Source organism: Telmatherina bonti (genome assembly GCF_933228915.1).
Source record: "Telmatherina bonti genome assembly, chromosome: 7".
Taxonomy (NCBI): domain Eukaryota; kingdom Metazoa; phylum Chordata; class Actinopteri; order Atheriniformes; family Telmatherinidae; genus Telmatherina; species Telmatherina bonti.
In genome coordinates this window covers 35883526-35908343 of record NC_136625.1, presented here as the reverse complement: position 1 = coordinate 35908343, position 24818 = coordinate 35883526, and the positions used below count along the sequence as shown (strand labels likewise).

The window sequence follows — 24818 nt, the reverse complement described above, 5'->3', positions numbered from 1 at the left end:
TTTCATGTGCAAAACCTACATCTCTTAACAAAGCAATAACACTATAGTTAAGCAGTGCATGGATGAAGATTTGTGTTTGCTTTTTTTGGATAAAAGAAAAATCTTGAAAAAGTCACGATTCTGTAGCTAAACAGGAGGAGAAACTGCCTTTTAAACAATGACTACTCATGATTTAGCATCCAGGTGACCATGAACGTAGCCCACTGTCTCAACCAAGCTATAAAAGCTATAAGCTTTTAACTGCTTTTATTTTTTTTTATATATAAAGTCAAATGTTTACAATTAAAATATATCATATTTCTTGGTAGTCTCATTGTTTTTAAAGGGCTAAAAATGATTTTGTTTTGCTAGCAGTCAGAAAGCTAAGTCAGCTACTAACAGTATAATAAGGCGTTTTAGTCATTTAACTTCATAAATGAGCAAAGATATTCTTCATTTTCAGAGTTATCTTTGTTTACCCACCTGTAATAATCAATTCTGTTCCTCTACAAATATTAAAATATTGTTTATTCGGTTTAAAACTTAACCCTTGACCCCGCAAAATATGACATTTTGGTCAGCGCGAGCTCATAATACATTCACAACTTTATTAGTACGTTTTTACCAAAACAGGACAGTGATTGTGCTGTTAAATATGTGCTAATTTTCACAAAGCCAGTCTTATTGTGTAATTATTTTTGGTAATATAAAGACTACTTGTTAAAACACTATGTGTTTTCTTAGGAAAAAAGACCAGACCAGGTATTGATCAGACAAATCACGCAAGCAACAAAGGCCAAGGAGAAGACAACCATGGTAACATTTTCCCTGTCTCTGCCTCATTGATAACTTTACACAAGATCACATTTTTGCACATAAAATGTTCGAGTTAAATGGTAACTGGGTATTTCATTTGTCTTATCAATTTAATCGACGATTAACTGCCATCAACCTTAAATAAAAAAAAAATCTGCTACCCAAAAGAGATGGTCATTAACTCAGGATTTTATGCCTCCTATGTGGAATGTACCATTTCAGACCTTTCGGGGGAGCACTGCGCCGACGCGTAACAATACGCGACAAAATCATTCAAGCTAGAAACTGTAGTAATGTCACGCTTATGACTATTTTATTAAATAGCCACACAATATAACTCGATTATTTGAGGGACTATTTGTTCTTTAACAGCGAAGCTTGAAAAAAATACGCGATTACCCTTACAAAAGAAATGATTCGTCCCACACCAGACCACCACGGAAAATGGCGACTGTGAAATAGATGGAAGACGAAAGTAAGAATTTATTAAATGCATCGTTTAAATCGCCTTCTCCTGAAATCCACGCCACTCGGAGGTAACGTTTGCTTGTTTATCATTACGTTATTGATGTGTTTACAGTAACTAGCGAGGGATTGTTGTCATTAGCTGTAGTTTAGCCTGGGGAAAAGGTTTTGGTATGGAACAGCCTTAATGGAATGGTCTGCAGCTCCTGCAAGCAGCATCCAACAACACAGCCTGATACTAACCTCAAATAAATGCAATCATACCACAACCGAACCGAAAGCTAAATGGTCTGGTTTGTTCTTTAAGTAGGTACTTTTAGAAATACACCAAAACTGCTGTGGGGTGGTATATTGCTAAACTACTGAGCTGAAAGTTTTAGCTGTGAACAAAATCCACAAGCCGCTCATCAAACGCTGTTTGCGAGGTCCATCCCTTTGCAGATCTGCTGCTGCTGTGTGGATGATTCAGAAACATTAATCAGACTCAATCCCAGTCACTTGCTATGACACTTTTATTGCCCTTCAAATCCCCCAGACCTTTCACTCCCTCGACCTTGTAGCGTTATAAATGGCTACAATTAATCATCTAAGCAGAGTCAAATATGTTTACTATTTAATCGTTTTTTTTTTGTCAGTGCCTAAACGTTAAGTCAGTTAACAGAACTAAACCGTTAACTTTGTGAAAAAAGAAATTCAGAGGAGTAATTTTGAAGAGTTTTACTCCTAATTCATTTATTTTAATTTTCCCCTATCATCTCAAGCCCCAAAGGAAATCATATTTATTGATGTTAATTTTATTAGAAATTAAAATAAAACAAAAACAATACAAATTGGAAAATTGCCAACACATTTTCTTTTATCTGCAGTGATTCGTTTTCATTGTCTTTTTTGTTTTTGGGTGGGGTAAGTTTAGCCCATAGACCATACATAAAAGACGGAGGGAGCCTTCGGCGGTTAAAAGTTAAAAGCCTATGCGGAAGTGCATAAAACTGCAGTTCCCCCATCATCCACTAGGTGCTGAGAAACAAAGCGAATCCCCATAGACTCCCATATTAAAAAGACCAACTTCCCAGCAGAAATAAACACATTTACAGCCTGGTACAAAAACACATTTTAGGTTTAATAGGTCAGGTTTACCTTCATGACAATAGTGGGGGGGTGAAGTTTTTTATTTATTTATTATTTATTCATCCATTTATAACCAATTTTATTAAAAAAAAAAAAAAAAAAGTAGCATAATTAGGGGTGTGTCCTTTTGACTGACAGGTATCCGATATCCCGCAGCAAGAAGGCAGTGTGTAGCACAACTGCGGTGTTTAGACGGCTAAGTTCAAGCCGCCTACATGTGTTAGCTGTTAGCACAAGCTGGTCGGCGTTTGATAGACATCAGTCATCCAACTCCGCTTATAGGCCCCCTCTCAGCTCAGCATCTTTAGCCATGTTTGTATTTTTCGAGAGAGACGGCACGCATTATGCTGCCAAGATGGCGATGGTAGGAACCACTCAATGAGCTTCAATTCAGCTCTTCAGAAACCTACGGGTGACGTCACAGAGGTTTCGTCCTTCTTTTATATACAGTCTATGATCCTAGAAGAGAGTCACAAAAAAGAATCAAATATCGTGCATACCGACAACCGGTGTTCATTTTCATTATGATATTCATCTTTAATATACCGCTATACTGGCTCAAACAACACTTGGAACATGCACAGTGAGAAAATGTCTCAGCAGGGACCGATTTCACTGCTGGACACAAACACAACAGCATGTGTAAAGGAAAGTTTTGAACAGAACAAAATGGCTGCCGGCAAGAGCTCTCAAGACGAAGCAAACATTGCTAACCCAGAGGAACTAATTCCAAAAAGAGGAGCCACATCTGTTGTTTGGAAGTTCTTCTGCTTTAAAAGTTCAGACATGGACCAAACAGCGATCTTTTGCAAATGCTGCCAGGCAAAAGTGGTAGCCGGCCGTGGTAACTTGCAACTTGCTTACCACCTTGACTGAAAACACGTTTTAGAGTGCAAGCAGCAGTCAGACGTCCCTTCAAGACACATTTGCTAAAGCGACTGCATAGGGGGGAAGAAGCAAATGGAGGGTCGAGATAACTAACGCAGTTACATTCCACCTCGTGAAGCACATGGTTCCTATAAATACCATGGAGAAAGATGGCTTCAAGACAGTGGTGAAAAATGGTGAAATCTCCTGCCAGACCGCAGATATTTTTGCAACACCGCCATACCCGCCATGTACTTCTTCATCTTCATCTTCAGCCGCTTATCCGGGGTCGGGTCGCGGGGGCAGCAGCCTAAGTAGGGAAGCCCAGACTTCCCTCTCCCCAGCCACATTTGCCAACTCTGCAGGGGGGATCCCGAGGCCTTCCCAGGCCAGCCAAGAGATATAATCCCTCCAGCGTGTCCTGGGTCTTCCCCGGGGTCTCCTCCCAGAGGGACGTGCCTGGAACACCTCACCAGGGAGGCGTCCAGGAGGCATGCTGACCAGATGCCCTAGCCACCTCAACTGGTTCCTCTCGATGCGGAGGAGCAGCGGCTCTACTCTGAGCCCCTCCCGGATGACCGAGCTCCTCACCCTATCTCTAAGGGAGAGCCCGGCCACCCTGCGGAGGAAACCCTTTTCAGCCGCCTGTATAAGACGCGGACGCGGGTTACCACGACCCCCCTCTGGAGCCAGGCCTGGAGGTGGGGTACGAGAGCGAGCATCTGGTGGCCGGGCCTTCGCCCATGGGGCCCGGTCGGGCTCAGCCCGAAAGGGTTACATGGGCCCCACCTCCCGTGGGCTCACCATCTGCGGGAGGAGCCGTAGAAGTCGGGTGCAGTGTGAGCTGGGCGGCAGCAAGGGGCGGGGACCCTGGTGGTCCGATCCCCGGCTGCAGAAGCTAGCTCTAGGAACGTGGAATGTCACCTCTCTGGCCATGTACTTGGAACATAGGAAAATTACAGACCAAGCTAGCTACCATCCCTGACAGTAATCAATTACAGTAATTCTTTTCTTAATAGAAGATAATCAGGGTAAGAACACTCTTGTATGAAAAAAGAATACGTCAAATACTGTAAAACCCATGATTTTTAATAAAACCGTGATATGAAAACTTTGCCGTACCACTCAACCCTACTTAACTGTCTGTAAAACACTAAGTTGCATACTGAATTAATGCACTATTAAAGGCTCATTTATTTTCCCTTTATGTTGGTTGATAAGTTAATCTGTTTCAAAAACTCACTTTTAATATACTTTAATATATCCCTGATGTTTTAATGGTTGTTTGGTAATACGTCCACCAGAGTGCAGTGCAGAAGTGTCACACAAGTATATATACTTGCTTAAGTATATATACTGGCCTTTAATGTTGGTTACTGGCTCTACATAGGCCACGTAAGTTTGCAAGGACTTGACGCACAGGTTTAGAGGCTTTAGAGGCTTCCATGTTCGCAGTGTGATTACATGGTGTCACTCCCTTGTTTTGGTCAGTTTGTGGTGACATAGTTTTGGAATATTTTGGAGCTTTTCACCAAATTTCTGCTGTAAACATGGAAGAGAAACAGTAGCATGAAACAGTTATACTACACTCAACCAAATTCTGTACATAAAGGATACAGAAGACAGATGAAAGGGTCTATATTGGTCTTTTGCATGAAGCAGAGCCAGTTATGAAGGTTAATGAAGCTAAACTGATGTGCGTATAGCTCTTTTCATGCAGTTTGCGTAAGGTTGAGCTGATGTTCTTTTGTTATCAATTAGGCCCTGTTTACACCATGATGTTTGTATGCAGAAAGCACCGTGGCTGGCCTCCACTGGGCAGTACAACTTTTACAATTCACCCAAGTATGTGCCACTTCCTCATAAACATATTCGCATAAAAGGGTTGCATGCTAACCACTAGTTATTTTACGCATGTAACTTCTGCATCTTCGCTGATGGAATAAATTTTCCACCAGGTTTTGCTTCATCAGACCAGATGAATTAAGAACATGCAGCAGCATAAACATGACACACAGGTTCACCATTGTGCTTTTCACAGGTGAAACAAGGTCTGAGTGAAAGACGTCACCATCGCCCAAAGATTCCAGTTTACGTGAACAGGACTCAATTTTGCTCTATATCGTACATAAATATCTACATCTATGGTAAACGTTGTCACACATTGTCAAACGTTTGTCTACATACCGCTTCCTATATGTTGGCCTGGTTGTTAGCTAATCCATCCATTTCGAGAGGGCAGTACATAAGTTCACTTCTGAGCTTCAACGTCAGTTTCAGATTATAACCTTTGCATTCCTCGCAAATGAGTCCAACGATAACCAACACTATTATTTTGAAATTGAACATCTGTTCAAATGTGGAGTAACTAGGAATATCAGTACCCTGTAAAATTTCATGCAGTTTTTGGGAGAGATCCATTGTAGAGAAAGTCTTGTCAAAATTCAAAGATAGTTTGTTGCCTATGCTGCAAAAAATAACGCAGTGTTGATGTTTCAGAGTGAAACATGATCCAAAACCTGCACATTGTGTTGTATTTTTTACATCAACTGGATCCACTTTGCTTGTCATTTACTGATTTTCCTCCTTGAACGATCTGCTCTGCTCTAGATTGACAAGTGGGGCTGGGCGATATGACGATATATACTACTCACAAAAAGTTAGGGATATTTGGCTTTCAGGTGAAATTTATGGAAAATGCAATATGTTCATGCTACAGTGATATAATATCATAAAAGTAAGACATTTAAGTAGAAGGATGCACTACTGATTTCCTCATCTCAAACAATTCATTCAACACAAAAGGTAACAACAATGGTAGTTACACCACAACAAAAAATTTGAACGTCTCAATATCTGGTCATGTGCCCTTGAGCATCAATTACAGCTTGACAACGACGTCTCATGCTGTTCACAAGGCAACTTATTGCCTGCTGAGGCATGGCATCCCACTCTTCTTGAAGGGCAGCCCTCAGGTCATTGAGGTTCTGGGGTGCAGGGTCTCGAGCCTCTACACAACGGCTCAGCTGATCCCACAGGTTTTCAATGGGATTCAGGTCTGGAGAGAGTGCAGGCCATTCCATTTGAGGTACACCAGTCTCCAACAGCCGTTCCCTGATGATGCGGCCTCGATGAGCAGGAGCATTGTCGTCCATGAAGATGAAATTAGGCCTGTGCTGTTCATGTAGGGGCACAATCACTAGATTAATGATGTTATTCAGGTAGTATGGGCTTGTCGCTGTACCATTCACAAAGTGTAGGGCAGTTCTGTACCAAGTGGACACCCCTGCCCACACTGTAACACCGCCACCACCAAAAGCTCGCCTGGTGACAACAGTGGCTGATGCATAGCGCTCTCCCTGACGTATCCAACATCGTTGCCGGCCATCATTTCTGCTCAGTGTGAATCGACTTTCATCAGAGAACAGCACTGAGGCCCACTGGTTCCTCGTCCAGCGTAAATGCTCCCTGGCCCATGCAAGACGATGATGCCTGTGCCTGGTGGTGTGGTCAGGTACCCGTGCAGGTCGTCTAGCACGCAGACCACGCTGATGGAAACGGTTTCCAATGGTCTGACGTGACACTTGGGTGCCTCTCACCTCTCTTAAACGTGCCTGGAGTTGAGTGGCATTCATCATCCGGTTTCTCAGCGCAGTGTTCACAATGTAGCGGTCATCAGCACGGGATGTGGCCAAAGGACATCCACTTCTAGGCCTTTCTGTGACTCTTCCAGTCTCTCCATATCTCTGTTGCAACCTGCTGATGACACTCTGTGACACTCCAAGCTCAGTGGGCACTTCTGTCTGAGAACGTCCTGTTTGAAGAATCGCAATGGCAACTGTTGTTCCATTGTTAGGTGTCGTCTTGGTCTCATGATGTCAAAATGTGAACAGCATGATGAGGACAACTGTTTAAACACCAGCTCTAATTGAACCAGGACATTTATTGGTCAATTCAAGGATCACACACCTGCCGTGATTTTTGCCGTTAAGCTCCTTGTTAGAGAACAGCAACTTGTGCAAAATTTATTGAAACATTTAAAAGCTTAGAGAAGATCACATTAAGTTCACCTGTACAGGTTTGAATGCATTTTAGGCTTGTTGTGAAATTTCACCCAAAAGCTGAATATCCCTAACTTTTTGTGAATAGTGTATATCGTTTGAACGATAGAAAATGTCTATGCTTTCATATGAGGCTCTATTGTTTACGCCACAATAAGGTGCTTTACTGCAGTATTTTACGTCAAGATGCGCTTTACAAGATGCACGCTGCAATAAATAAACAAACATGTAGAAACAAGGTAACAGACGCATTTCAGAACAGGATAATTCACTAAATGATGATTTGCCAACCACAACTGATGAGCTTGTTCATAAAAGAGGGGAAATTTCTGTCGCATGGATGCAGTTTGGATATAAAAAGACCGACGTGGAACCGACAACAGACTATCTCACAGTCCCAATAACGGACTCCGACACAACTACCGGTAACTCATTTTACCACCTGCGCAAGAATCAGGATAAAAAATACAGAATAAAAAATACTCAATTAGCAAAAGTCGCAAAAGCAGCGTCAAGTGAAGGCGAAAGCTCATAATAAGCTCCAGACGCAAACTCTGCAACAAGCATTTTCCCTTGAAACGTCATACGGCCATAGTTCCCGCAAATGGAAGGAGATCACTGCTGCCGTTGCCAAGCACATCTGACACAGCCCTATTGACAAGCATTAAAAAAAAGAAAGAAAAAAAAACAGCTGCGTATTTTTAGGAAAGTAGAGCGTCAAGACACTTAATAAAGGCTTCAGAAATGCTGTGTAGCGCACCTAGTGGAAGCTCTCCAGGTGACAAGAGTTGTGGCAGTAAGCAGCTTCATGTCGCCTCTGTTTAGTAGAACAGAGCGGTAATGGAACAGTTATGTTTGTTAAGTAGGGGGAATAATGCTATTAAACTGTTAGTGCTACATCATGTATTCCTCAGAGTATGAGGCTAATAACAACTCCAGTGGCTTGCTAGCTCCAACATGCTGTTTGCCAGCCAAGATGGGCTTAGGACAAGTCTTGGGGCCGCAATGGCTGTGGTAGGAAAGTGGGTTATCTGATAACTGAAGCATTTGCAGTATGCACCCTGCTTCATCTCAGTCATTTTACCATTGTATCCTTGGGCCAAGACACTTTGAATGTACGTTAATGTCCCAGTGTAGCTCTGGTGATACATGGTGCTTACCGCCACCAATTACTTAATAATAGATTCAGTGAAAAACGCTATATGAATCTATTCTATTATTGTTATTATTAATACCTAGACAACCCAGGAGTATACATTGGTTCCTGAGTTAAAAAGTTGCAAACGGCCACTTAGCATTGATGAAATAAGTCGTAAAAATTTAACTTCCACTGATTTCTCCACTGTTTTTAATTCTAAGAAAAAAAGTCTTTAGAAAACAAATGTTAGAGGCACTTTAGTTCCCATTAGAACAGTTCTTTTAATTATCCTTAGCTGTGAAAAAGCCGCTGTTAAGTGGATCAAATTTGTTTGGAGTCTTACTCGCCATGGATGAATACCCTGTTTATTACACTTCACATGGAGCTACTGGGCAATCAGAACAGACCCTGTGGGTTTGGGCTGGGATATACTTACTGTGTATGCTTGCGTACACGGCAGCGTTCAGCTACGTCTATACTTGGTGCAAACAACGCAAAATACAGCCAAAACATTCAATACTGGAGGTCACCGCTAGGGTGCAGTACACATCCTTAGAACTCTAAAGAAGAACATGTTGCTAGCAGCAAGTATATCCCAGGACTTAGATGTATGTATTACTTCACTTTTAATTCTACTGGATCAATCAACCTACTTTTTTGTGTTAGCACTATAATAAACAGCCATTTGTAATACACAGACCCCTAGTTGTTGAGACTACCACATTGGTTGAATTGGCTGAAAGTTAGCCAGGAGGAATGCCAAAACCTCGAAATGACAAACAAAGCACAAGTAAAAGTACAATAAGTAATTGCACTATAGATTCTTCATTGTACAACAGTTTAACTTCATCACAAAGCAGATTTTTGTTTGGTTTATATTTAGTGACAGAGTAAAGCTAAGTCACCATCATCTATTGGCTGCGATGTATCATTAGCTGCATTTCCATTTCACATAGAATTGCACAAAAAGTGAATATCGCAATAAAATACACTCATGGAAACACATTTTTTTTTAAAAAAAGTCTCAAATATCGCTAAAAAGTTTTTATGCTCTCTGAGGTGGTTTTTTAGAGCAAATATTTTGCAAAAGTGTAATGGAAACAAATTTTTTGCATTTATGTGTCCCTGGATGTCACGGGGAGCATTGTAACCAGTTTATTTCCGGTAAAGATGGCGCGATGTGGAACAAACAGCAAATTCAGCGTTTTAGAAAAGAAAATAAGTGAGAAAAGCTTTGAAAAGCTATAGCAAATTCTCCGCAACAAGTAGAAAACTCCAAAATAACTCTATGTGGCTACCACGCATAAGCCGCAATTCTCATATAATCTCGTCCAGCTAACAAGATTTTACAGAAACTGAAGCTTATGCGCTAAACACTGTTTAATGGAACACCAATGCAATTTTTGTCAAAACTTACACGTCTGTTTTGCAAAAAAAAAAAAAGTAATGGAATCACAATTATTGTCCCGTTAGCTTTGACCCTCCATTCCACCTCTGTAGTCGACACAGGATGCTGATATGCTACAGCAAGCTACAGTCTTCAGCAAGCAGTGTGAAAAAGACTTTAGTGACTGGAGAGAACCATGTCTGTGCTTTTTATTCTATGGTTTATTTTATTTAACAAGTTCATTTTCTGCCTTTCCTTGAATTTAGATTTTTATGACAACAGTGCTAGTTTGTTGCACCTAATGCAACAAATTTTAAAGCATAGTTTGTGTGAGTAAAATGTAGTTGATTAAATGACAGTTAAAAAGAATTAACCCCAGCACCCAGTGGTTCAGTGGTTCCCATACATTAAGGCCAAATTGCAAAAAATTAATTGGTTTCACATGGTCGACAAAATTCTTAACGTAACCTGGGTTCCCACCTCCAGATGCACAACAGCAGTAGGCTACTCTTCTGCTGTCTGACATCTGTTCTGCAGGTGGACACAGCATGCAGTGTGGTTAAAGGGAAAGGGGCGGGGCCTAATTAAACTTCAGTAGTTAAGTCCACAGCAAGGTAAACTTTGAAAGTATGGAGTAAGGAAAGGTAACTGCTGACAAATAGTTTTAGATTTTACAAGCTGAATAGATGTTACAATACAAAAATAGATTATGAACATCAAACCCAGTGCTATTTAAGGTCAATTGGTCCAAACACTATAGTAGGCAAATGAAGTTGACACTGGTTATCTTAAATTAACATCAGTTACTGTTACACTTATTGGAATATGACTGCACTACCCATCTGTCAGTCATGGCTACAAAATTAAATAGTGGAAACACTATTTCTTAATTTAGATAAACATAAATGATTATTATTAAATTAAATGCACAAATTTACATAACGCCAGTTCCAGAGTTGCTGTTCTTTGAATGCATTGAATAAAATGCAGGGTTCACCTATGACAAGTTAATAAGTCCTTAACAAAGTTTATGCATTAAATTATTTGAGGCATTGCTGTTTCCCATCTAATTGGCCATGTTTACATGAGTTTTAATTCCTCTTTAATTCTGAATAAAAGTTAAGTTCACTTAATTCCAAATGAAAAAGACAATTCGGAATTAAACTTTATCGCGAAGTAAGTGGCTGGTTTATTCCCATTTTAAACCCAAATTTATTAATTCCTCCACCATTTAACATTCATTCATTATCCTAACCGCTTAATCCAATGAAGGGCCACAGAGAAGCTGGAGCCTATCCTAGCAGTCTTTGGGTGAAAGGCAGAGTACACCCTGGACAGCTCAGTAGTCCATCGCAGGGCCATTTAAACATTCATTCCACTAATTCCTATTGTTCTTTACATGCTCATTATCTTCCTTCTCTTCCTCAGCTGCTAAAAAAGTGGTTGTGTCGAGCTGGTACTTCAAAAATATAATCAAAATTTAAGCAAATACGGTACCTATTATGTGGTCTTCCATGGTATAACATAAAAAAGAAACAGAAGTGCAGTTTTGTTTATTTCCAGTATACAAAGGTACGTAATGTCTGCTCCAGTCCAATCAGACGCCTTCTCAACAACCAGATCTGAAGCAGAATTAAGTAAATGCAAATAAACATGTTTATCGTGTAAACCTCTATTTGGAATACTATTTCCATGCAGACTCAAAGGAGAATACTTTTACTTGGAATAATTAATTCCAAATTTAAAAAAACCATCATATTACTGTAGCCACTGCCTGATGCCCAAATTCCTTACTATACCTTACATTTTAAATACATTTGAAAATGTAATCTTATTCTAATAAGTTATTGCTTTGTCTGTAGTTTAACACTTGCAACTGAGGAATATCTAAGGAGGCTTTACTCTTCTTTTTCAGGTCATGGCAATGGAAATGTCATGTCTGGCAGGTGTTGATGAAGATGACAAAGATGCAGATTCTGAAATCAGTGCCCTCACACTCCTGCATGAACCAGTGAGAATGGAACAAGAATCAGCTTCTTGTACCGATTCTTTTAGCAAGCCGTCTCTAAAACAAAACAGCGTCCTAGATGTTCTATCAAATGAAGATATGTTGTCTCCAGTCGGCCTGGGAAATGGACCTTCTTTGCAAGAGGCAACACAAGCCCATGAACTCAATAGCAACTCCTCTGAGAAGGATGAGGAGAAGAGCATTACCCAACTGAAGACTGTGCAGGAAATCGACCCTGCAGGAATTTGGGGGTTTGATGATGAATCACCCGAGAACTCCTTGGACAGTTTTAGTAATGCCAATGATCTCAGTTGGGATCCTCATAAAGAGTTCATGCAGTTTCTTTGGGAGAACCACAGTGAATCCCCTGGTGAGGACCCTAAAGAGGAAGTCAGTTCTGGCCATAGTCAAAGAAGGAGGAAACGGAAAATGGACATGGTTGTCATGGTGGATCCCTCAGAAGATTTATACCCTGATCTGAGCCCACAGTCATCTGAGGAATCATCTGATGCTGAAGGCCAAGTAGATTCCAGTCAAGTCAGAAAGGGCAGGAAGTCACAGAAGCTCTCCAAGCCACAGTCACCACAAACAGGGAAAGTTTCCAAGTATCCCAATGGGACTGTCAAGGCCATTAAAGAAATTCTTTACACAACACCTGCGAGAAATTCACATGACAATAGTATGAATCATGAAATTTCACCATTGAAGGGGAGGCTTACAATACATTCAGAGGGGAAGCCATCATGTTTCCCTTGTCCGAAATGCAAGCTCATTTTCAAGAAAGAACATCGCTTGCATCGTCATATGAAGTCTCATGAGGACCCTCCTAGTATTTTGCCAAAGCCTTTTATATGCAGAGAATGTGGACAGTCTTTCAAACAAAGCAAGGCGCTTATTGACCACATGTCCATCCATCAGAAGAGAACAAAACTGTCAGAGGAAATCAAAGGCATGAATGATAGGAAGAAAGAGGATGAGAACGCTAAGTTTTGCTGCCCCCAGTGCCCATTTGGGACAAACTGCCCTAACACATTTGTTTATCATGCAAAAACACACGAGAAGGACAAGCGAAAGTTCAGATGTGACAAATGTAGCTTCAGGACTCTGAATGAGAATGATCTTAGGAGACATACCATTATGCAGCACACTGTTATTACTGTTAAAAAACACATCCAGGATGATGAAACTGACATCTTTCCATGTAACATTTGTGCTTATAAAGCTTTTAGCAAACATGTTTTTCAAAATCACCTTCTGCGACGCCATCAACTTACGATGGAGGAATATGTCGCAGAACAGCACAATGAGAAAAACTCACAGTCCAAGGAGCACCAGGTGTCGACTTGCAGAACTCCTGTTGAAGATACAGAATTCACATCTAAGATATCAATAAAAAATCAAATCTCTAAAGGGGCGTTGTCACCTGATGAGTCCAGTGATATTTTAGACTTGTTCAAAAATAGCAAGATCAAGAGAGGTCCTAAGTCTCATTTAACAGAATCAAAACTTGACAAATCTATTAATGTTCTTCTGTCTCGACAAAGCCATGGAAAGAAAGGGGCAGATAACAAGAAGGAAAGCAATAACTGTAGTATCAATGCTCAGGATTCCAAAAGTGACAACAATGGTAGGGATGAGGCGCAAGGAATGCCCATCAAGGTTGAAGGCTCTGCTGTACCCACAAATGGCCCCAAGTCAGACATCAATAATTCATTGGTCAAAAAGTCACCATCCAAACGTAAGATGTTCACACCATATCGCAACACCTCTGATCAAGACTCATGTTTCATCTTACCAAAACCTTTACCCAAGAAGGTAAACCTGGAAGAAGAATTGTCAGACTATGACGAAAAAGATACTTTCCAGGTTAATGATTCAGATGACAGTTGTAACTTTTTTGACAGCAGCATCACAAAAGAAAAAAAAAGTATAATATACACCTATAGTAGACGAATGTCCATGAGGGGCGCTCTACAGGCATCTAAAAGGCTGTTTGAGAAAATAAAGAGTGAAGAGCAAGAGCAGAGTGAACCTGAAATTAAAGAAGAGTGCATAGAAACTGAGGTATTTCAAGAAACCTTCGACCTCCACCAAATACCATTGGGAGAATCCCCTACAGATGATTTGTTGGAATTGGAATCGGAAAACAAGAGCTGTCCATACTGTCCAGCCGTCTTTGAGTCCGGTGTTGGGCTGTCCAATCATGTGCGAGGGCATCTTCATAGGGTCGGGCTAAGTTACAACGCACGTCATGTTGTGCCTCCTGAGCAAGTGGCTTCTCAAGATAGAAGGCCACGAATTCGACGGAAGATGTCAGCTTTCCGGCGATTGAGAAAAGGTACGTGCATACTTGTTTCTTCCACCAAGTTCTTCTGTGATGGTAAGGTTGTGCAACATAGCCTGTTTTACTCACGTCTGTAAAAACATAACCTCCATGGCAGAGGTAACAAGGGTTCATTGCACATAAAAATAGGCATTACCAACCGCAATGACCCCTCCCCACTGCAAACAAAGCTTCTCATGGAGTAGGAATGGACCTGACAAAAAATATCCTTTTTTCTTGTTATTGCAGCCTTGAGAGCATGAACACTATTCTTGCTTTTCGTGGAGGGCGTAACAAGCTTAAGATTCGGACCTCAAAAAAGCAGCACTGCTTGGATCTGATATTTTGGCACCCTTCCCAGTTTTTGTCCGTGGAATTGTGAAAAAAAAAATGTGTGCATTGTCCTGTCCTGTTCAAGCTTGACCCCTTGGTGGAAATGGGGCTTCAGTGTCACTTTCTAGACCATGAACCATGCAAGCACTTCTGAAATATGCTGTAAAGTCTAGGTATTGATTGTTTTTTCTACATCACTGGGGAATTCAGTAATTATATGATTTTTTTATGCTGTTGGGTCAGAATTGGTGGTCTGGATAGTTTATTTTCAGAGTTCCACTGACTTTGATTGGAAACTCAAAAAAGTCAGCCCTGACCTAAAAAAAAAAAATCAACATAGGATGTGTAGATTGTCATATCAGCATTTGAAGTAGCCTTAAATAAACCCTATACACGGTCCAACCTCCAATAAGGTCCATATATGCAAGGCCATTGTATCTGTGAAGTAAGACTTTATGTATTCTCTTATTGATCCCATTGAGATTCCATATTAACATTGGATTATTGTCACATTCAATGAAAGCAAATATTAGGCCAATTTTCATGCTCTTTAGCATTTTTTTTTCTTATTTCACAAGTCTACCAAGTTTTTTGAAAATTGATTTAGCCAATACTTAGATAAGAGATAAAACTGCACTCCAAGAGCAAGAGCTGCTTGTGTAAGAAGTAGTGGGCAGGTTTGGTTATGCAGCTGCAATACCACCAGCATCACAGGGAGGAAGGGAGGAAGTAAGCGCTCAAATATTGGACAACAAATTTTGGTATTAGTTGGCAACACTGTTGATGTAAATCCACTCTAAATTTAGACTTCCAAGAGACAAAGAAAAGAGCATCAACTCCTATAAGTAGTGTTGCTTTCCAACATCTTTGATGTATCTGCCATGAGTCCACATGGAATAGGTTGACTGTTGTCCATTATTTGGTATTTGTTGTTTTTACGGAACAATAAAGCGATACAGCCACAGTTGAATGTTATACCTTGTGCCCTGTTTCTTCTAGTTGTTGTGTTCAGTTGGCTCTGACTTTTCACATCTTTATAATTGATGTCAACAGTTCACGTGTTTATTTTTTGTATTGGCATCATCAGACTATTTACATCCCTACAGACTAAGAAACATTTTTATTTATTGAGTACACTAACTACTTTCCTTTTCAAAAGAAAGTTGCATCTTGAAACTGTCAGTTTATTTACAATCTTTGTTGTATTGGTTTCCGTTTTGGTTTTATATTTTGTAGTGTGCTTCAGTTGTAATGCGTGTTGCATCGGTGGATGAACGTGTGGCTCAGTGTAGATGTTGCATGTGCTGCCATTTTACTTTCATCATGTGGATTTCCCATGCATGGTCAAGAAATTCCTCTTGCTGTAGATGTTTATCTATTGCATAGAAATGGAGCATGTTTTCTTTGTGAGCTCCAAGCAGGCAAGAACACCTATCCGCTGTTATCAGTAGGTAAAACCTTTGCATGTAACTGAGGCATAGACTTTAGTAAAAAAAAAAACAACAACAATTAACTGCGCTAATGCATCTAAAGATCTCATGGCACATTTAGTTAGTTATCAACAAGTTTGTAAAAATATATGGTTAGATCTGGGTTTATAAAGGATCTCCGAGTCTGGTCCTCTTGAGCTACTGTCCTCTAACATGTTTGTGAAAGATGTTTCATTTGAGTGAGGTGTGTTACTGTTTACTGAAGGATAGTTGCTTGTGAGAACAGGAGTTGGCGATTCCTGGGTTATAATATAGCTTTGTGTGCTATATTTGATGCAAACCAATTCTAATATTTTGTACTTGTATGGTATTGTTTCTAATTTTTCAATGTTTTGTTGTTTTTCCTCCCTTAGCATTGCAGCTAGAGTCAGAGTCTGAGACTACGAAGGGCATACACTCTTGTCCTTTATGTGGAGACTCATTCGATAACAGAACTGGGCAGTCCAACCACATACGAGGCCACCTGAAGAAGCTTGGGAAAAGCTTCTCCACAAAGAACAAATCCCCATTAATTTTACTTCGTGAATTGATGCGAGACAAGAAGGAGTGCCAGCGAGCCCTTCAGATTCTGGGAAAAAGACGGAACCATTTCCAATATGGCGCCTCACCAAAGTTGCATACAGCTAATCGTTTCACTCATCCACCAACTGGATTCCCTAAAAGTCATACAATTTCAAGTTGCACTGATGCCAAACCATTGATGCCCACGTTTTCCTTAGCAGAAATCGAATCTGAAAAGGGGCAACTGGAGACTAAGTTGGATATTAAAAATTCACTCTCAGGCACAACAGCCTTGATAGGGATTCTGAAGAAAAGGAAATGTCAGGAAGATGCCCGAGTAAAGGGATCCTCTCAGATGTCAAGAAGCGTATTACCAGTTTCTTCAAACAACGAGCACAGTTCAGGATCAAGAGTTGCATCTTCACTGCCAAACTCAGTATCTGGTAAGTAACTTCCTCAAAAAAGTAAATGTTTGGTAATTAAGTACACTGTTTTAATCTTGTTGGCATTATTGATTTACAGGGGGGAAAGTAAAGACTAAAATTATTTAATATCTCTTCACACTCAAGTAAAGTAGTCATATAAATTATCATCTGATACTTTAATGATGAAGTGACGTGTCATTAGCATAAAATTGAACAATGGGATTTATTGTATTAAATTAACAAATAAATGTCGCATGGGAAAAACAGGAAAGACGGTCACAAACCATCACACAGTCATAAAGAGAACTATTTTAGTTTTGCAATCTGATTCATGTTAAAGTACTAGAAGTACTAAAATAAAAAAGTAGTAATCATTTGCATCCACTTAGTCCAATACAGCATCACAGAGAAGCCGGAGCATATCAATTACGATTAGGAAAACAGTTTAGTACTCCCTGGACAGGTTGGCACTCTGTCACAGGATGTCAGTAATCCCAAAAAATTACTATTTTTACAGCTTAAGTAATCAAAAATAGCTATTGGTCACTTGCAGTTGAAGAAAAAAATCTTTAGGTTAAATTATTTTTTGTGGAGACATGGTCTGCATAATTCCGTGTTTCAGCAGAGCTGAAGAAGCCTCTGGCTGAACATATGATGCTTTCAATTAGTTTGTTTTTACAGAAACATTAGCCTGTTTGTCAATCTCTGTCTGTTTTTACAGAGAAAGGTGAATTCAACAGGAAAGTGTGCATCCATTGCAATGCAACTTTCCACAGTGGAGTTAGCTTGTCCAATCATCTGCGGGCATATGCAAAAAGACAAAGGATCGCCTTACTCGAGGGAACCAGTAAGTCCTGCACGCTGTATCACTTCTTTGTGCCTTCACATTTTTCTTCTTGTTTCACACTTAGGAAATTAAGAAATTTAAAGACAAAAACAAAGAAACATGAAAAACAAAAGGCTGGATAAGAACAGTAATTGTAGTAATTACAAAGATACCAATAGAACATGGGTATAAGGTCACACCATTACAAACAAGTGAAGTAGATACACATCGATGAGCAGGAAACTCTAAGGCCTTTACATTGCAGAAATAACAGCCCCACCTTTCATCAGTCATCCACACTGTACAGCAGTCTGAATGACAAACTTTTGAATGCTGCTAGTGTACCGAGAGAGATATGCCGCTGGTGAACAGTTGGAGTAACCAGGACCTTCCAGTCCTTCACCAAGTCTCTTTCCACAGCAGGATAACAGTTTGAACCCAATGTGCACGAGAATAGGCCAGAAAGCTAAAAACAGAGGGTTCTCCAAGTACATAAAGCCTATTATTAAAAGATATGCTCTGCTCAACTATTTTATCCAACACATTATGAAGAGAAGACCAGAACCTCTGGACTATCAGGCATTCCCAGGAGCATATGGAAAAGTGCGTCACTATCCTGCTGGCATTTCCAACAGTGCCTGTTAGGCTTACTTAAGCAATCTAGAAGATGTGCAGTGTGAATCTTAAACTGGGCCAATCTCATTCACAATTCTTGTCCTCCTTTTGTATTTTGAGAAGGAAAAGCCTAAATCTTCCTCCCATGTCTTTTTAAGAGACAGTAAGTTAGGGGTGGGAAAATCTAATCGAAAAATCGAGATTTTTTTGCTTCACAATTTTAAAATCAATTTTTTTTTCTTTAAAAAATTGATTTTTTAAAAATAAATAAAAATAATCCATTATAAAATTTTTGTAATTTTTATTATTTTAATTGGTCTTTTAACTTGTCTTCTTGGGCATTATAGCAGCAGAATGATGATCTGGCAACTGTGATGTTTTTTCCTAATTGAAATCAAGAAAAATGACGAGCAAAAGAAAAGTTTTATATACATATATTTTTGTTATTAATCTACAAAAATCAGCAATATCAAAGAATTGTTAGAATCACAATTTAAATTGAATCGGCACCCAAAAAATCGGAATTGGATTGGGACAAAAGCACATTGTCACAGCCCTAGTCAGAATATAGGCTGATGCTTCATGCCCACGTCCAAATGCATTTCTAATGTTCTTTAGAAACTGACAGTCAGACAAGGGTTCTGTTGGGGAACCAAAAGTTTTCACATTCTCATGTCGCAACTGCAAATATCTCCAAAAGTCTTGGTGGGCGAGATTAAAGTCCAGTGCAAGTTTTTAACAGATTTTAGTGCATAGTTTTCATACAAATCCCCTTAACACAGATCCATTTTTTAAACAGACTGCCACAAAAATGTTTGTTTTTAATATTACAGAGTTTTGGATTTGGATACTAGATGACTTAAGATGAAAGTCAAATGTAAAAGTTTTAGCCACTTTCTTCCAAACTTCCAAAGTGGGACAAGACTGGTTGTGGGGAATGAAATTGGTAGATAAAATGTTGAAGTATGGTAGAGAAGCCCAGTTGACAAGACTGAACCATGGGGGTGTCTTTTTCAGGAGGCAGAAACCAATGTCCCAGATGCCTGAGAGGGGATGCATAATGTTGCTTTAATAGGTTGGGCATACCAGGTCCACTTGTCCACTGCCCTCTGTCATCAAATTTAATCTGTGTCTTTTGTTATTCATTTTAAAGAGTTACAAAGTGTCAAATTGACAACTGCATGCATGGAAGTTGTCACAAACTTATGCTGTATGCAGATGACATTCTCCTTTTTGTATCAGACCCACAGCACTCATTCGCCTCTCTACTCACAGTAATAAATCGTATTTCTGGATATAAAGTAAAATAAACCCCTAATCCATCTTGTATCCTGCATGTATTGTGAGATCTCTCCAACTAGTAAAAGACAGCTCTGTCTCGACTAGTTTTATCTCTTACTCTGCCCCTTTCTCTTTCTTTTCCTCTTTTCATCTGATAATGCCTTCTTGAATTTCTTTGCTGAACCAGTCCAATGTGTGTATTTAAAACAATTGGCGTGCTTAGCCACTTGTTAACAGAACTTCTTAAGCAAGTCCAGAAAGCAGAGTTTTAAGGTCTAAATGTTCTGTAACGTGCCTTTAATACTCAGTGTGCATGTAACATTTTGTGTTTTCATACTGATCAAGGTTTCTTGTGAACACTCCTCTGTGAAGGTGGACACCATTTTTTGAAAACACACCATGTTCTTGTGTACTTGGTTTGAGAAACTTCTGCCAATTATTCTTAAATAAAAAAATAGTACCACGTAATTTACCAAGTAAAAAAATATATTTAATATTTAAAGTGGTTTCTCAACAATCACATAATAAGATTCCAAGTATGATACCAGAAAAATGTCATTTTTTGACATGTACATACAAAAAAAAAAAAAAAAAAAAGTATCTCTCTTCTGTGTAGCAAGATATCGTCAGTGGTCGTCAATGTCCAAATTTTAAGTTATATTTAGAGTACTTGCAGTTATTTGGTTCCTCCCAAATTCCAAGCTAAGAACCTAGGGGTCCATCAGGAAGACAGATTTAATTGCAGTGACCTTTTCATAACAGAAATCCTTCAAGAGCCTACTCTTTCCTGCAAGGAGGTATGATTACAGCTTCATCTTGTGTTGCTAGGCAGAGACAAACCGACTATTCGCTTTGCTTTCACTAAAAACCGAGTTTTATGTGGCCATGCTGTCACTGTATTACTTAAATGTAAATGAGTATAAATTCTGTCTTTTAGCAATCGACTGTAAAGCAGTTCGGACTCGCTCAAGGCCTGGCTCAAAGAAGAAGACACTGCCTTTACCCCAAACTCCAGAGGAAATGTACAGGCTCACCTGCAGGTAACTCGTAAACCACATCCTGGTCTTCTCATGTCGTATGATGCATAACATGTCAGTTCATTACTCCACTAGACGGCTAGCACCCCCATTGCTTACCGTCAAGTTTCTCAAGAACGGTAGTGTAACTCTGTTTGGTAAATTGTGATACATAAGGATCACAATCCTGAGGGTTTTAGATGTCTCCCTGCTCCAACAGTTCTGATCAGATTAAATGTTTCTCAACAACAGCTTGCTGTCACAAGCATGTTGACCCATAAATCAGGTTGAGGTGTATGCAGCAGGGGACATCCAAAACCTTCAGGTGACCGGAGGACATATTGATATCCTGTCCAGGACAAGGAGGTTTAAAATCACCATTATTTCTGATAGTTTCATTTTAAAAATACATTTCTGTCACATGTTGTTAAGGGACCTGTATTTTAATCCAGAAATCACAATGAAGATGTTTCCTGTTAAACTTTTGACCAATCAGAGCTTAAGTTGACAATAATGTTCAAACAAGTACAGACATAGCTGAATAAAAAGTTCTGTGTCTAAAAAGAACAAAATAATGGCTGGAATTAAGCCGAGAAAAGGTTTTTGATGCACGTTGGTTTTATAATGATTGTCGGTTATTGGTTGCATAAATAACTATAATCGGAAAAACAAAATGTAAACATGTAAATAGTTTCTGCTAATATTTTTCTCCTGAAAATAAAGACTAAAGAAAATTAAATGCAGATAAAAGGCTGATCTAATATGACTTGTTTATTGTTTTGGTTGATATTTATGGCGCCATGTCTATTGTAGGGCTGAGCGATATGACAATCTATATCGTTTGGACGATAGAAAACGTTTGTTTCATATGAGGCACGATAAGCTGCTTTACCGCAGTATGTCAAGACGTGCTTTACGCCACGCTGCAATATATAAACATGGAGGAAGACTGTGGCAGACATGTTTCGGAGCAGGATAATTCACTAAAAGATGACCAGCCACCCAAACTGATGAACTTGTTCCTAAAAGAGGGACATTTTTGTCGCATGGATGCAGTTTGGATATAAAAGACGTGGAACCGACAACAGACTAGCTCACAGTCCCAACAACGGACTCCGACACAACTAACTCATTTTATCACCTGTGTTGGAGCAGGGAGACATCTAAAATCAGGAGAGTCAACGAATAAAAGAAGCGTTAAGTGGAGGAGAAAGCTCATAATAAACTCCAGATGTAACCGCTGGAACATGCTTTGACCCGTTAAACGCCATACGGCCAGAGTTCCCCCAGATGGAAGGAGATCGCTGCTGCTGTTGCCAAGAACATCTGACACAACTGATGACTGACACAACATTACACAGTTTTATATGGTTATGTATATCGTTATGGGAATATAAAATCGGAATATGAGATTTTGGTCACATCGCCCAGGCCTAGTCTATTGATACATTAGTTTTAAATGGTCTGACGTCTGAGGCTGCCCTGACAACATAATGTCTGTATGATGACTGGGATTAAAAGAGTTCGGCTTCTACGTGTACATTTATACTAAAAAAAACAAAACAAAACAAAACAGGTGGGCAAACCGATAGCAGACAAAGGAATTGGAGGTTTTGAAAACAAGAACTGCGATTTCAATACTTTCTGGTGTAAAAACTCAAGACGGACTCTCCTCCTTGCAGGTTCTGCGACCTCGTCTTCCAGGGTCCCCTGTCGGTCCAGGAGGATTGGATTAAACATTTACAGAGACACATTATGAACACTGGTGTCCCACACACTGGGCTGGGGATGGTAGAGGTCACCTCGCTGCCCACAGAAGCCACAACCCTGAAGACGGATCAGAACAGCTCTTTAACACTCACACATGCTGCCTCATGAGGCCCATGGGGACATTTTTAGACTTCACTAGATTGTATGTGTATGTAAATTGGATGTTATTTCACTTTCTTTTTTTAAGTCAATGAACTACTGGTCAAAAGTACAAAATGCCCAATGTTTCTTCGATATTGTGCATGTTTGGACGTTTGGACAGCTGAATTATTATTTTGGATATCGTTACCTATCTCTGTTTTTACATGGTCCTGTTTTTTTGTTTTTTTTTAAAACTCAATTTCAAGTAGACAGAATATTTTCTTGTTTTATGCAGTAATGTAGAGTGGAATCAATTTCTAATGAAGACAACTTTTACCTCAGATTTTTTGAGTTTTGAGGCGAAATTGGGGAGCACCTTCTGTGTGTTTCACTGCGAACACAGAATCAGCTTTTCTTTGGGTTGTAACGTTTTAATCAGCGCCCACTTTCTCTTTACAGGCCAGGACTACGGAGGTGATTATTTCCACTGAAATTGCTAAAAGAAAAAAAAAAAAAAAGTCTGCAACCTTTTATGCATAGAAAATGTTTTATAGTATTTCATGTTGTTTCTAAAACAAAGTAAAACTTCAAGTGGTGGAGGGAAAAAAAAGAAAGTCCTAACACGCACAGCTTGTGCTGAACATGCCCTTCGTACATGTCACTTATATTTAATGTTTAAATATACTGTTTTGAAATAATTTAATTTTAAATGTACTATATCACACAGATACGATGCGTAAAACATTTGTGTTGTTCTAAATAAAAAAAAATTTTAAAAAAAGCAAAGAAACGTTGACTTCTGTTATCATTTCTGTATTTATATTAGAAAAAAATTACATATGAAACTAAAATCATTTAAACTGAAATGACAAAATTTTATTTTCTTCACATGATGGAGCTGAAATGATCCAGGAGCAAAAAATGTGACGGTCTGCGTCGTAATGTCTCGTGTTTTCATAACAGATGCTGATTTGGGAGGATTTTAATAACGCCTTTCAAACGGGCTCCCACCCTGAAAGACAGAAAAGCTTTTTTTAGTCTTCAGCAACACAAACCTGGCAGGAAAAAAAATAAATTAAGGGTTTTTTATGTTTAATCTGACTTTTTACTCATTTTATTTAGTTGTTGAATTATTTAGGCCTTCCATTTGATGCATTACAACTTAAAATGATGTTTCAGAAATGTGTTTATTTACTTACTTATTTGGGACAATCTTAGCTAATGAAGACTGATACATTAAAAGTAAACATGCACATTTTTATCTGTAGGAAGAGAGACGTAATAAAAACAGGAATGAAATGTAACGCTGCAAAATGAAACAGATTTGGCAGAAAATTTCTCTTTTGTTCTGAAACTTGTTGGTAATAAATAATGTCTGTTTATACTTCTCCTTTAAAAGGAGCCATGTTTGTGAGGAAAGTGAGTTTGTGGGATGAGCAGCAGAGTTGACGTCATGGTTTGTCTCTGAACAGCTGACGTTTGGTGCCTTTTATTTTACTGGATGGTTTAAGTCTGAAGAAACAAGACATGGTGGCAATGCAATCATTTTTCATCCATACATTAATTTTCAATAACGTGGGGGGAGCTGCTGGAACTGCAGTCACATGACCAGAGAACAGGACAAAAGGTAAACTTCCACAAGTTTTAGCGTTCAGGCTCTGTTGCACACACAGTAAGGAAATGAGTGTTTGTTTGGAGGATTTCTTTCCTAACCATCCAGGTGGTTAAAGCACTGGTTTGTTTGTCTCCTGACTGGAGCCACAGCTGGAAGGAAAATGCTGTTTTTTAAGTAGAAACGTTGGTGCACCTCCCAGAAATCCTTTTTCTGAACCAATATGGCTCCATTTCTAAACAACATACACAGGTTCTCCTTCAGCTTACTGAAAACAAGAGGCGTTAAAGAGAAATAATAAATGCAAATGTGCTAACTTTTTTTTATTTTAGCCAAGTTTAGCTTGACGGAGTCTAACGACAAACCTCTACTGCGTTATTTTATTATGAGATGCCATTATAATTTCATCTATGAATAAGTGATTCATGTTTTATGATGCTCAGATTATGGATCTCCTACATGTATCAGTCGTTACCTTCGCTAAAGAAATGGTTCCTTCCTTCATTCATGCAAGTCTACATATAAGTTTAAAATCATTATTACAAGGTTTTCTAGAAGTCTATCCCATCTTATATCTATTTTTTCTTATTATGTTTCATACTGAGCATATGCTTCATCAAGTCCAGCTGCTTGTTATATAAACATGTAACCGGCCAATCACATGGCAGGATCTTAATGCTTTCAGTCGGGTAGGAA

The 24818-nt window shown here is 39.3% G+C and overlaps 2 protein-coding genes across 5 annotated transcripts in view; one reads left to right on the top strand and one right to left on the bottom strand.

Moving 5' to 3' along the window:
* The window catches only part of LOC306758211 (uncharacterized protein), a 30468-nt gene that overhangs the window by 217 nt on the left and 5433 nt on the right, over positions 1 to 24818 (bottom strand). For 2 of the 3 annotated variants that reach the window (XM_079243449.1, XM_079243450.1), the window contains exon 11: positions 23405 to 23522. The exons of the other annotated variant lie outside the window; for it this stretch is intronic. In XM_079243449.1, the coding sequence (XP_079099575.1) occupies positions 23493 to 23522 (30 nt within the window). In that variant the 3' untranslated portion in view covers positions 23405 to 23492. Of the gene's footprint in view, positions 1 to 23404; positions 23523 to 24818 lie in introns of those variants that run through there. 3 annotated transcript variants of the gene reach the window in all.
* On the top strand, positions 1195 to 23227 carry znf644a (zinc finger protein 644a). 2 transcript variants are annotated; one of them, XM_079243091.1, is made up of 7 exons: positions 1277 to 1331; positions 5017 to 5100; positions 11757 to 14187; positions 16349 to 16939; positions 17643 to 17768; positions 20581 to 20683; positions 22342 to 23227. In XM_079243091.1, the coding sequence occupies exons 3-7, from the start codon at positions 11760 to 11762 to the stop codon at positions 22535 to 22537; spliced, it is 3444 nt and encodes a 1147-aa protein (XP_079099217.1). In that variant the 5' UTR covers positions 1277 to 1331; positions 5017 to 5100; positions 11757 to 11759; the 3' UTR covers positions 22538 to 23227. The 2 variants fall into 2 exon arrangements, with proteins under 2 accessions (XP_079099218.1, XP_079099217.1); XM_079243092.1 differs by lacking the exon at positions 5017 to 5100 and having other exon boundaries at positions 1195 to 1331.

Bases quoted from the DNA above. Each gene is read 5' to 3' on its own strand.
- znf644a (XM_079243092.1), top strand. From the start codon at position 11,760: ATGGCAATGGAAATGTCATGTCTGGCAGGTGTTGATGAAGATGACAAA. The intron at 16,940-17,642 runs GTAAGTAACTTC...CTGTTTTTACAG, and splicing joins ACTGCCAAACTCAGTATCTG to AGAAAGGTGAATTCAACAGG. The intron at 17,769-20,580 runs GTAAGTCCTGCA...TCTGTCTTTTAG, and splicing joins CGCCTTACTCGAGGGAACCA to CAATCGACTGTAAAGCAGTT.